Consider the following 13,463-nt stretch of genomic DNA (forward strand, 5'->3'; position numbering starts at 1 on the left):
CTTTAAGACTTCATATCCCAAGATACTCATGTAAAAAATGAGGAAACAGAACTTTGGGCTGGTTCCAGAGTGCCCTCTCTGGAACTGGAGCACTCAGCTGCCACTCGGTTTCCAGTATTCACCAACTTGGGCATTACAGGACCCTGTGCTGTTTCCTTCTTCTTTGAAATAAAGACAATAGTTTACTGCCTAGGATTGTTTTAAGAATTAAATAGAGCGCTTTTTTTTTTTTTTTTTTTTTTTTTGAGATAGAGTCTTACTCTGTCACCCAGGCCGGAGTGCAATGGGGTGATCTTGACTCACTGCAATCTCTGCCTCAGGATTCAAGCGATTCTCCTGCGTCAGCCTCCCAAGTACCTGGGATTACAGGTGCACACCACCATGCCCGGCTATAAATGAGTTAATTCTTGTATAGTACTTAGAACAATCCCTTGAACATAGTAGGTGTTCAATAAATACCAGCTGTAATACAGCAACCCCACCTTTTTTTTTGTATATGGAGTGTCACTCTGTAGCCCAAGCTGAAGTGCAGTGGCGCGATCTCAGCTCACTGCAACCTGCACTTCCCAGGTTTAAGAGATTCCTGTCTCAGCCTCCCGAGTAGCTGGGACTACAGGCGCACGCCATCGCGCCCAGGTAACTTTTTGTATTTTCGATAGAGACGCGGTTTCACTACGTTGGCCACGCTGGTCTCAAACTCCTGACCTCTAGTGATCCGCCCGCCTCAGCCTCCCAAACTGCTGGAATTTATTCCAACATCTAATTTATTCATTCATTTATTCGAGACAGGGTCTCGCTACGTTGCCCGGGATGGTCTCAAACTCCTGGGCTTAAGCAATCCTTCCGCCAAACATGCTGAGATTACAGGGAAACACCACCGCGCCAGCCCCAATATCTTTATCTTAAACCCAGAAACGTCACAGAGGAGAGTCTCCCCTACAAGATGACCAGCCCGCCAGATCTAAACCCAAGTGTGATTCCAAGGCCCCTTGTACTGAAACCAGACAGGGTACTGGGGCCAGACAGGGAGACTTGCTCACAGGGAGTTCCCAACCCACACCATCGTCACCCTGCGGAGATGGCGGGAGGAACGCGGCCCCGCCCCGGCCCAGCCTCCGCGCTCGCGCGGGACGTGGTCCAGCCGCGCGCTCCCCGCGAGGTGCTGCAACCATGGCTACGGCAGCCGGCGCTGCGGCCTACTTCCAGAGAGGCAGTCTGTTCTGGTTCACAGTCATCACCCTCAGCTTTGGCTACCACACAGTAAGGGCGCCCGCTGGAGGGCCACGGTCGGGCCAGGGAGCGAGCGCTCGGTTCACCGCAGGACCTTGGCCCGCAGGCCGGGGGAGGTCTTGCAAGCACAATCCCGGCTCCCACGCGCTTGGAGCAGAGGGGAAGGGCCGAGACGCCGGGATGAGACGCAGGCGCACTGGTCCGCCAGGGTCTTGGGCCGGCTCCCGGGCTCCTGAGAAACCGGCTAGCCAGGCTTTCCTTATACAGGGGCGGGGACGGCTGGGGAGTTCCCAGCCAACTGTGTGTCTAGGTTTTTCAAGAGGATGGCGAAGTCGAAGGCCAGCAGCGCGGCTACCGCCTATTTCCGTCCACCCAGACCCTTGCCCTCTCTGGTCACAGTCCTGGGGCTGGGCTACTTCGCGGTGAGCGGGGCGGGGCGGGGGGGGCGGGGGCGGGCATTTGTTTTGTCCCGCCGGGCCCTCGTAGGGCGAGGGGCGCTGTGGGAACGAGGTGTGTGCGCACGCGCGGCTGATGGTTGCCTAGGTTACTCCTGTAAGCGGAAGTTCGGTGGGCTCTTGGGATGGTTTCTGCTTCCCAGTGTTCCTGCTTTGCGTCCTCACCTCTGCTCTATTACTAAGGGGTTCACCGAGCCTTTTTTTTTTTTTTTTTTTTTTTTTTTGAGACGCAGTCTTACTCTGTCACCCAGGCTGGAGTGCAGTGGTGTAATCGCGGCTCACTGCAACCTCCACCTCCCGGGTTCAAGCAATTCTCCAGCCTCAGCCTCCCAAGCAGCTGGGACTACAGGCGTCTGCCATCATATCCAGCTAATTTTTTTTATTTTTAGTAGAGATGGGATTTTGCCATGTTGACCAGGCTGTTCTCAAACTCCTGACCTCAGGTGATCCACCCACCTCGGCCTCCCAACGTGCTGAGGTAACAGGGGTGAGCCACTGCGCCCAGCCTCTATATACAATTTTTAAAAGTAGCTAGGCATGGTGGCACACACGTGTGGTCCCAACTACTTGGGAGGCTGAGTTGGGAGAATGGATTGAGCCCAGATGGTAGAGGCTGCAGTGAGTCATGATCATGCCACTGCCCTCTAGCCCCAGCAGTGGAGTGAGACCCTGTCTCAAAAGAAGAAAAAAAAAAGAAAGAAAGAAAATGGAAGTCAAGAATGGAGGCCCAGATGATTGTTCAGAGTTTCTTTGGTCTGTAGTTGTTTTTGTATTGTTTCACAGCCTTTCTCATAAAAAGAAAAAAATAGACAAAACAGGTTTTAAGTGACCTAATAGGTATTCTGTGTCTCTGGTTCTCTTTCAGTGGGTTGTCTTCTGGCCTCAGAGTATCCCTTATCAGAGCCTTGGGCCCCTGGGCTCCTTCACTCAGTACTTGGTGGAGCACCATCACACCCTCCTGAGCAATGGGTAAGGAGAGCTGCACAAATGGGCTGTGGACACTGCAGCTCTGGTCTCACGGGAGACCTGGAAGGCCTGCAGCTGCCTTTTGGTGTCTAAGAGTAGTGTTAGTTCACATTAAGGTGCTTTTCTTTTTGAGATTGCTGTGTTAGATTTCATCAGCAGATAACTATCACCTTAAAAAAAGACTAACTTTTTTGGTTTCAGGTATTGGCTTGCCTGGCTGATTCATGTGGGAGAGTCCTTGTATGCCATAGTATTGTGCAAGTAAGTCTTTGAAGTAACTCCTTGTCGCCTTTCTCTTAGTATCTAATATAAACCGAGAATAGCCACATTTAAATTATTCACACACTTGTAGGCTGAGAACATTTTCAGGGTACAGAAGAATCCTCATACCTGATACTGAGCCTCGTGCAGAGGGAGTACCCAGTAAATGTTTGATGAATGGATTCATTTTGTTTATATTGGTTAATCAATTACTTAGTTATCAAATTCAGATGACTTTTGTTATTTTTTAACAAATTTTCTGGGTAGCCCCAACTAGACCAAAAGACTAGGAGCCTGGCTTCTAGTTTACAAAAGAGGTAAGTGACTGACCTAAGCCGGTGACTGGCAATCCCCATTTTACAATTGAACCACCTGAGGAGCTTTTTCAAAATACACACATCTGGTTTCCAGACCCAGAGATTCTGATTGGGTAAGTCTTGCCTCAGATATAAGAATGTGTTCTTTTTAAAAGCTCCACAGATAATTCTAGGATTCAGTGCTAGTTAAAATCCCCCAAACCAGACCCCACTTAGCAGTTGCTAGTGTAGGTTAATACTGTATGAGAATACTAGAAAAAATTATTTTTATATTTGTACTTTATGTAAGCACATGTATATATATATATATATATGTGAAAGTATGGTGTGTGTGTGTGTGTGTGTGTGTGTGTATATATATATATATATATATAGAAAGTATGGTACACCGAAAAACATGGTTATAGTAATGCTAAATTGCTTTTCAATTAATTTCTGGTCAAGATATTAATTAATTAATTGAGTTAATTTCTGGTCAGGGTATACTATCACCTCTATTATTTTTCTATTCTAAAAGTAGAAAATAAGATACTCTATTACTGTTTTTCAATAAAAATAATAAATGTTAATTGGGCACTATTGTGTCAGAGACTGCTAAGTATGTTAAGTAGAATTATCTTACTCTGTTTTCTTGTTTATTAAACAAGCTAGACCTTTTTTTTTTTTTTTTTTTTTTTGAGACAGAATCTTGCTTTGTCAGCTAGGCTGGAGTACAGTGGTGCAATCTTGGCTCACTGCAATCTCTGCCTCCCAGTTTCAAGCAATTCTCCTGCCTCAGCCTCCCCAGTAGCTGGGATTACAGGAGCCCACCACTGCACCCAGCTAATTTTTGTATTTTTAGTAGAGATGGGTTTTCACCACGTTGACCGTGCTGGTCTCGAACTCCTGAGCTCTCAGGTGATCCACCTGTCTCGGTCTCCCAAAGTGCTAGGATTATAGGTATGAGCCACTGTGCCCAGCCACAAGCCAGACTTTCTATGAAGAGGAGCAGAAAGTAACTTTATTATTTCTTTCTCACCGCTCTCCAAGTTAATTTGCTTTGTGGGTTGTTCCCCACCTTCCACCATATCTCTGGATGGAATTTCAGGCAGATCATAGGATTTCCAATCACCATCTGATGTTATCCATTCTAGCCCAATCTATTTGTTAAAACTATAAGCCTTCTTCTAATTCAAAATGTCTGTTCTCATTCAGCTGAGGCTCAGGAGCCTGCAGTGGAGAAAGGGTGGAGTTGATGCCTTCTCTTGCACTCCACCTTCTCATCTATTCACTAGCAGTTGCTGCTTGTGGTCCCTTGGGATGGTGGGAATAGTTACAGAGAATAAGGTTCAGCTTTAAATAGCTGCTGCTCGCCTGGTGTGGTGGCTCACACCTGTAAACCCAGCACTTTAGGAGGCTGAGGTGGTCAGATCAATTGAGGCCAGGAGTTTGAGACCATCCTGGCCAACATGACAAAGCCCCATCTCTACTAAGAATACAAAAAATTAGCCAGGCATGATGGTGCGTGCCTGCAGTCCCAGCTGCTCAGGAGGGTGAGGCACGAGAATCGCTTGAACCTGGGAGACAGAGGCTGCAGTGAGCCAAGATTGCACCACTGCACTCCAGCCTGGGTGACAGAGCAAGACCCTGTCTCAAAAATTAAAATTAAAATTAAAAAAACATTAATTGGGAGGCCGAGGCGGGTGGATCACAAGGTCAAGAGATCGAGACCATCCTGGTCAACATGGTGAAACCCCGTCTCTACTAATACAAAAAATTAGCTGGGCATGGTGGCGCGTGCCTGTAATCCCAGCTACTCAGGAGGCTGAGGCAGGAGAATTGCCTGAACCCAGGAGATGGAGGTTGCAGTGAGCCGAGATCGTGCCATTGCACTCCAGCCTGGGTAACAAGAGCGAAACTCCGTCTCAAAAAAAAAAAAAAAAAGCACATTAAACAGCTGCTGTCTTGTGATCAGGCAGCTGGGTGCTGTGTTTGTTGCATTTCCAGTACTGGCTCTTTCTCTCTAGAGGGGATGTGATAGATTTTTGAGACACTGCTCATCACTAGGTATCTCCCTTCTGCAGTTTCCTTGATGGTTCATTCCGATACCTCCTCCTGCATGCCACTTGCAGTTTCACCCTCAGAGTCTGTGTTCTGGGGAGAATTACCCTTTTATTGAGATCACTTCCTACCTTCAGGTGGACCAGTGGTACAGCGTCCTTTTAAACCTACTCATGTCCAGTGCCTTCTATAGGATCTGTGTGGCTCACAGTAAACAACTTCCTTATCCCTCCGGTGGGATCATCTGCAAGTTCATCAGTTCGCAGTGCAGCCATGCTTCCTTGCTCTCCCAGCAAGCCGGCCAAAGCAGTGTTTACCTTTGGAATCAGATATTAAACCCTTCCCCAAATTCCAGGGGACTCTACAAATGGTTTTGTTGAAGCTGTTCTCTGGGCTTGTGGGAAATGCCACAGAACACTAGGACCTCTTTCCAATGGCCTCTGCAGTATCGCAGTGGAATCTCGGATTGAAAGTGTCTGGTCCAGCCCCTCAACTTGGAATGTAGGAGCGCCTGACACCTATTTTGTTGTTGGCATTTCGAGTATCTGATGAAAACCAAAATACTCAAATTTATGTACAGTTTTTTTGAAGGGCAGAGGGAGAACAGGCATAGAGGTTAGGTTACTATTATTATGTTCTTGAAATCATTTGTTTATGGTCTAACATGTTAGAATGTATTGTTAGTCACTATAAATCAAATCCTCTTTTTGAATTATGAGATGATGAATCTCAGTACTCTGGAAGGCCGAGGCGGGCGGATCACCTGAGGTCAGGAGTTTGAGACCAGCTTGGCCAACATGGTGAAACCCTGTCTCTACTAAAAATACAAAAATAAAACTTAGCTGGGCATGGTGGCTCATACCTGTGATCCCAGCTACTTGGGAGGCCGAGGCAGGAGAGTTGCTTGAACCCAGGAGGCAGAGGTTGTGGTGAGCTGCGATCGTGCCACTGCACTCCAGCCTGGGCAACAGAGCAAGATTCTGTCTCAAAAAGGAAAAAAAAAATTATGAGACGAATGAAAAGAAGAAATAAATTTAGGTGAATGAAGACATATATACATTTACAGCCTACCAAATAACTACTTGTAACATTTGGGTGAAATTTTTTATTTTTCATGCATATGTTAATTTTTTAATTCAGTAAGCATCATGCACAAAACAATATTCTGGACTCTAAAAAAATTATAGAAACAACCTTGGAGGAAAAAATCAGGTAGTAGGAAATTAACATTTAGCAAACACCTCCTCTGTGTTAGGCCCTAAAAAAGAATTTCAATGCACAGTCAGGCTATTAATATGGAGTCTCTCAAATCCCATGTTTAAAAAATACAGTAAGCACTTTTTTGGTGAATTCCTTTTCACTAGAGATAAGATTGGACTACATGTTTAACTTTATAAGCACCATAATTATAATATTAAATAATTTCCTATGTTTTTAAAATCTCTAGGTAAATTATTTTAAAGTTTGCAAAAGACTCCTGTAATTGTATATCCCATAATTATTTAATGAACCTTCTAACAACGCACATTTACTCTTTAACCATTTTATATGTTTCTTATTTTCTTCCTTAGGCTAAATCCGTGGATGTAGAATTACCGAGTGAAAGAACAGTTATAAAGCTCTTGATACTGACTGCAAAATTGCTTTTCAGTAGGGTTTTTTGCATTTTACATTTTCACTACCATTCTATGAAAGTGCCATTTTTGGCCAGACGCAGTGGTTCACACCTGTAATCCCAGCACTTAGGGAGGCTGAGGCAGGTGGATCACCTAAGGTCAAGAGTTCGAGACAAGCCTGGCCAACATGGTCAAACCCCATCTCTACTAAAAATACAAAAATTAGCCGGGTGTAGTGGTGCATGCCTGTAATCCCAGCTACTCAGGAAGCTGAGGGAGAGAATCACATGGAGGTTGCAGTGAGCCTCGCACCACTGCACTCCAGCCTGGGCAATAAAGCGAGACTCTGTCTTAAAAAAGAAAAGAAAAGAAAGTGGCATTTCTGGTGGGGGTGGGAGGGCGTGTACAAAAAACCCTTTGCTATTTTGGTAGATTAAAAAGGGTATCTAGCCATTTTAATTTGTATTTATTTGATTACAAAGTGAGATTCAACTCTTCTTTGAAAGGTGCTTGTAGTTCTTGTTACATAATAATATTTTAACAAGAAAAATAGAATGGTTTTTCCTTAGTGATAAATAAAATAGTATCTCTTTGAGGCCAACACACATGTTCATTGTTACCTTTTTACAATCTGGAGTTTTCCTTTCAGAATATTCGGCTTATTCTCTTAGTTCAGAAATTAAATTCTTGCTGCTTGCCTACCCCAGTTGGCTCTGCAGCCCTTAGAAAGGTTTTTCAGGTTTTGCAAAAATTTGTCTGTAGAGTAGATTTTATTACAGTATAGAAACAGAACAGAAGTTCTTGACAAGTGGAAGTACTCTGTGATAGGGCAGCCTCGAGTGACCAAAACAGGTAAATTGTGAAAATTTTCAAGTAACAGAAGTAATATTTTTTCCTAAGGCAGGAAAAAATGTACTCACAAAGATATTTTTACATCTGCCTGGGTCTTGGTGGAATCATTAACGGAAATGTGAATTAAGAAAATTTTCTTAAAAGGCTTTTGTCTTTTAAATAGGCAAAATGAGCTAAGAATACAGTTAAGGTGTTTGAAGGAGAACAAGTTATGGTGACCCCAGTAAACTCCTCTGGGTGACCTTGCCACCAATTGTGACCCCTCTGGAGAAGGAGGGAACAGGCACTGCTGTTCAGTGAGCCTGCTCTTCCAAGATGGCAACTCATCTTCATCTTTCTTTCCTAAGTATCTTACACATTTACAAGATCATATAAATTATTTTCCGGAACAAAATATTTTTGTTGTTTTGCCCATTTCAAAACAAACATGTTTGTTTTTATTTTTTATTTTTTTTTGAGATGGAGTCTTGTTCTGTCACCCAGGCTGGAGAGCAGTAGTGCAATCTCGGCTCACTGCAACCTCTGCCTCCTGGGTTCAAGTGATTCTCCTGCCTCAGCCTCCCAAGTAGCTGGGACTACAGGCACGTACTACCCCACCTGGCTAATTTTTTTGTATTTTTAGTGACATGGAGTTTCACTGTGTTAGCCAGGATGGTCTCAATCTCCTGACCTCGTGATCCACTCACCTCGGCCTCCCAAAGTGCTGGGATTATAGTCGTGAGCCACCCTGCCAGGCCACATGTTTGTTTTTAAAAGTTAATAATATGGTAAAAACTCAGCTTATAAAATTGAAAGTTGCAGGGCATGGTTGACTCATGCCTGTAATCCAGTTGTATTTATATATGTAGATATAGTATCTTCTATAATTGATTTCCGTTGTCATTTTGCCTATTTAAAATTTTATTTTATATTTTAAGAGATGGGTCTCACTATGTTGCCCAGGCTAGCCTTGAGCACTGTGCTCAAGTGATCCTCCTGCTTCAGCGTCCCAAGTAGCTAGGACTACAGGTGTGCCACTGCAATGGACTAACATATGCCTATTTTTTTCCCTTAAGGTCAGGAAAGCATCAAATATTTCTATTATTGAGTCTTCTAATGATGAAATGGTCTGTCTTTAATATATCTATAATTAAAATATGTCTCCTTTAATATATCTATAATTTTAAGAAGTTTTACACATTGTTGTTAGATTAATTTCCAGCTACTTCTACTTTGAGATGATAGTATAAATGACTTTTTTTAAAAAGATGTGGTCTCACTATGTTGCCTAGGCTGGTGTTGAACTCCTGGGCTCAAGCTCTCTGGCTGCATCAGTCTCCCAAAGTGCTGGAATTACAGGCCTGAGCCATTGCATCTGGCCGACTTTTGTTTATTTATTTATTTTTGAGACAGAGTTACACTCTTGTTGCCCAGGCTGGAGTGCAGTGGGGTAATCTCGGCTCACCACAACCTCCACCTCCCAGGTCCAAGCGAATCTCCTGCCACAGCCTCCTGAGTAGTTCGGATTACAGACACGTGCCACCATGCCTGGCTAATTTCATACTTTTGGTAGAGATGGGGTTTCTCCATGTTGGTCAGGTTGGTTTCAAACTCCTGACTTCAGGTGATCTGCCTGCCATAGCCTCCCAAAGTACTGGGATTACAGGCATGAGCCACAGTGCCCTGCTGTTTTTTTTGTTTTGTTTTGTTTTTTTGAGACAGAGTCCCACTCTGTCACCCAGGCTAGGGCACAGTGGCAGGATCTCAGCTCACTGTAACCTCCACCTCCTGGGTTTAAGTGATTCTCCTGCCTCAGCCTCCTGAGTAGCTGGGATTATAGGTGTGTGCCACCATGCCCAGCTAATTTTTTTTGTATTTTTAGTAGAGATAGGGTTTTACCATGTTGGTCAGGCTGGTCTCAAACTCCTGACCTTGTGAACCACCTGCCTTGGCCTCCCAAAGTGCTGGGATTACAGACACACCTGGCTTTTTTTTTTTTGATGGAGTCTAGCTCTGTCACCTAGGCTGGAGTTCATTGTCATGATCTCGGCTCACTTTTTTTCATTTTCTAGTTGTTTGATGGTAGTTTGTATGAATATAGTCAATTTTTTTATGTTGACCTTATACCCAGCAACCTTGCTAAGTAAATTTATTAATTCTAATAGTTTTTAGATCATTTTCAGTTTTTCAGATATAAAACTGTCCAGAAATACAACTTAATTTCTTTCTTTCAATTCTATATACCTTTTATTTATGTTTCTTCCCTTATTCTACTGGCTTGAACTTGTAGCAGTGCTGACCAGAAGTGTGCCTTGTTCTTGACCTCAAAGGAGAGCTTTCAACATTTTGCATTTTGTTTATTCCAGAGTTTTGTAGATCTCTTCTATCAAAATTAGAAAGTTCCATTGTATTTCTAATGTTGCTGAGAAACTTTATTAAAAATGGATGTTGGAGCTGAGTACGGTAGCTCATGCCTGTAATCCCAGTGCTTTGGAGGCTGAGGTGGGTGGATCATGAGGTCAGGAGTTCAAGACCAGTCTGGCTAACATGATGAAACCCCATCTCTACTAAAAATACAAAAAAAAAAAAAAAAAAGAAATTAGCTGGTGCATGCCTGTTATCCCAGCTACTGAGGAGGCTGAGGCAGGAGAATCACTTGAACCTGGGAGGCAGGGGTTGCAGTGAGCCGAGACTGCACCACTGCTCTCCAGCCTGGGCAACAGAGCAAGACTTCGTTTTTAAATTAAAAAAAAAAAAAAAAAAAAGAGAGATGTTGGGTGTGGATGTAGGTGACTCACACCTGTAATCCTAGCACTGTGGGAGGCTGAGGCAGGAGAATCGGTTAAAGCCAGGAGGAGTGTGAGGCTGCAGTGAGCTATGATTATACCAGGCACTCCACTGTAGGTGACAGAATGAGACCCCATCTCTGGTGGGCAGGGGTGGAAAAGACCAGATTTTGAAATTTATCAAATGCCACTTCTGCATTTATTAAGATATTCATAGGATCTCTCTCCTTTAATCCATTACTGTATAAAAGTACATTGTTTTTACATATACTGTCAGTTGTTACTTCAAAAAGAAACAGAAGTTTCTTTGACATTTGTTTTAAATAAAAGTCATCCAAATGAGGCTTATGTATACACAGAGGGTACTATAGCAAGCCATTCACTTCCACTGGGTCTTTTTTTTTTTTTTCCACTTTGTTTTAGGCAGTTTAATTTGAATGATGATACAGGCAGGTGTTTATCATGACTGTGTGCCAGGCTCCTTCTGAGCACTTTGTGTGTATTATCCCATCAATCATCTCAACATTCAGTGAGATAGCTACTGCCATTCCCATTTTTCAGATGAGGAAACTGATTCTGAGGGATATGGAGTGATTTTCCCAGGTCGCAGCTGGTAGGTGGTCACACTAGGATCTATATCTGGTCTGTCTTCAGAACATTTGCTCTGAAGCCATACCAGTGCTTTTTACTCCATCCACTCATCAGAATTACATGAGAAACAGTTTTATAATACTGTGCTCCAGATAGTAGCCAGACTGGTTCTCAGGGAAGGCTGTATCATCCAAAATACATTTATTAGAAAACAAGAAACATGAAAAGTAAATGAACCATCCAAGATAAGCCAGAGAAAAGCAGCAAAATAAACCCAAGGAAAGTAGTGGAAGGTATAATTTTTAAAAAATATATAGAAGACAATAACTCCCATGAAGCTGTAAGATTAACATTCTGGTGTTAAAACTTTGTGTTCTTTTTTTTTTTTTTTAGGCACAAAGGCATCACAAGTGGTCGGGCTCAGCTACTCTGGTTCCTACAGACTTTCCTCTTTGGGATAGCGTCTCTCAGCATCTTGATTGCTTACAAACCGAAGCGCCAAAAACAAACTTGAAGATGTCCGAAAGCTTGCTCTACACTTTTACATTCACTTACACCATTTTTGTGTGTGTGGGGTAAGGGAGGTGCAGTGTTTACTCAGTGATCTTTCTAGAATCTGTCTGTCCTTCAAAGCTATTTCAGACCCTCTCATTAGTCATTTTTCTCTTATATGCCCTGGTTGAGCTTGAATAGACCAGTTGTTACTTCGAAAAGAAACAGAGAAAGGTTTTAGCTTTTCAGTTCTATTTGGCAGAGGACTTCAGCTGCCTTTTTATGGTCTTTGGTTGTGTTGGGGCCCTTGTGTGCTCTAGGCTAAGCCACATACTAAATTGACTTTTTGGTTTGTATACCCTTGCTCCCGTCTTCTGATGAAAACACCTTACCCTCACTACCACCATCTTTCCTCTCCTTTCCCAAAGTTCTTTCCGCCTTGCTGCACTAAGATAAAGTGACACTGTCACCATACATCAATTCCACACACATTTATTAAGTACCTGTGAGGCAGGATCTTATCCTCTCAAACTTCCATTTCTCACCCTACAGAGAAAGATAAGGAAGATAAGCAAGTGCCTGGAATGGGGCAGGCTGAGCGGCCACATAGAGGCACGCTGAGAACCCGGAAGGGAGGCTGCAGAGTGCCTTGCCTGATGCTGCAGCTGGAAGTGATCCTTCCCTCCACCTGACCCCTGGGACACTGCTCTGTAGTGTGTGAGGTCTGATGGCACTGCTAGATTGCTCCTTCAGCTCAGGGCCACAGCTTAAACAGCTTTACCTTTCCCCTCAGCACCTCCCACTACCTTGCACACAGGTGCTCTATCCACGTTTATTGAACAAAGGATGGAAACTGACTTCACTTTCACTTGTTCATTATCATTCCAATTTTTATGTGAAAATGGCACAACCCATTTGGGGTACCCTCATCTCAAAAGAAAAGCACAAGACTACCTTTGACTGGTACCACCTTTTTTGTGGGTTCCTTGGTGACAGACCTTTATCTTTTTCACACTTTTCTATTCTCCAAAAGTGTTTCTTTCCAGCTCTCAATTATTCAAAACACGAGCATTCCTGTTTAGAGATTCTAGCCCATGGGTTATCTGGCTAGTTACTACCTCTCCTGTTCACTTGGTTATACTTTATTATTGCTTACAGATGGGGGAAGCAGAATGTCTCTGTCACCACTAGGAGCCATTAAGGGTTGTTCCCTGGAGGACTGCCTGCTTGTTCTCTGGGGACTAGTCCTCATTTCCCATCTGTGATACAGTGGGGCAAGTTATTTGTATTAAGCAAACATTTAGGAGAAACAACCTCCTCCCCAAAACAGAGCCCCCGAGTAAAGCACAACCCTGAAATATTATGAACTATGAATTGTCTCCAGTGGAGATAAATTTCTGCAAATATATCTCAGTCTTTTTGTCTATTTCTCTTGTGATTAAGAAGTTGCTTTTTGGTAAAGAAGAGGATTTTTGACCATAGAGTTAGGCATCATGGAAATTCAAACCAGATTTCTTAATACCTGGTCTTCTCCAAAGAGAAATAATGACAGTAATAGTGGTGCTGGGAACAATACGGCAGATTATTGAATGAAATGGATTAACTTGAATAAAATGCTGTGAATTATCTCTAGCTGAATGGTTTTCTTGTATCTGTCAGTTTTGACATATTGATGCACATTTGATTCTTTTTTTCAAGTAGACTCTACTAAGAAACTTTATACACTGCAGATATCAGTTTGTTTTTCACTAATAAAGGCAAAACACAGTGGTTATTGGGTATATCCGTATTATATTTGTAGAACTGTCCGTGGCCCCCTTACCTCCTCCAGACACGGTGAATCACTAGGGTAGACATGAGTGTCTCCTTTTCATTGTA

The 13,463-nt window shown here is 43.3% G+C and overlaps 1 protein-coding gene and 1 pseudogene across 2 annotated transcripts; one reads left to right on the forward strand and one right to left on the reverse strand.

The window, feature by feature from the left end:
- The window catches only part of LOC135273918 (macrophage colony-stimulating factor 1 receptor-like), a 36,219-nt pseudogene extending 35,047 nt beyond the window's left edge, over positions 1-1,172 (reverse strand).
- Positions 1,136-13,217, forward strand: TMEM254 (transmembrane protein 254). Of its 2 annotated transcripts, none has more exons than XM_064374383.1 (4): positions 1,136-1,260; positions 2,551-2,654; positions 2,853-2,912; positions 11,487-13,217. In XM_064374383.1, the coding sequence occupies exons 1-4, from the start codon at positions 1,171-1,173 to the stop codon at positions 11,605-11,607; spliced, it is 375 nt and encodes a 124-aa protein (XP_064230453.1). In that variant the 5' UTR covers positions 1,136-1,170; the 3' UTR covers positions 11,608-13,217. The 2 variants fall into 2 exon arrangements, with proteins under 2 accessions (XP_064230453.1, XP_064230452.1); XM_064374382.1 differs by lacking the exon at positions 1,136-1,260 and adding an exon at positions 1,491-1,652.
- Positions 13,218-13,463: the final 246 nt, after the last annotated feature.

This window comes from Aotus nancymaae, unplaced genomic scaffold, assembly GCF_030222135.1.
Source record: "Aotus nancymaae isolate 86718 unplaced genomic scaffold, 86718_ANA_hifiasm-v0.15.2.pri h1tg000010l, whole genome shotgun sequence".
Taxonomy (NCBI): Eukaryota; Metazoa; Chordata; class Mammalia; order Primates; family Aotidae; genus Aotus; species Aotus nancymaae.

Excerpts from the sequence above, each read along its gene's own strand:
- TMEM254 (XM_064374382.1), top strand. The coding sequence starts at position 1,554 with ATGGCGAAGTCGAAGGCCAGCAGCGCGGCTACCGCCTATTTCCGTCCA. Across the intron at positions 1,653-2,550 it reads TGGGGCTGGGCTACTTCGCG|TGGGTTGTCTTCTGGCCTCA; the intron begins GTGAGCGGGGCG and ends GTTCTCTTTCAG. Across the intron at positions 2,913-11,486 it reads TATGCCATAGTATTGTGCAA|GCACAAAGGCATCACAAGTG; the intron begins GTAAGTCTTTGA and ends TTTTTTTTTTAG.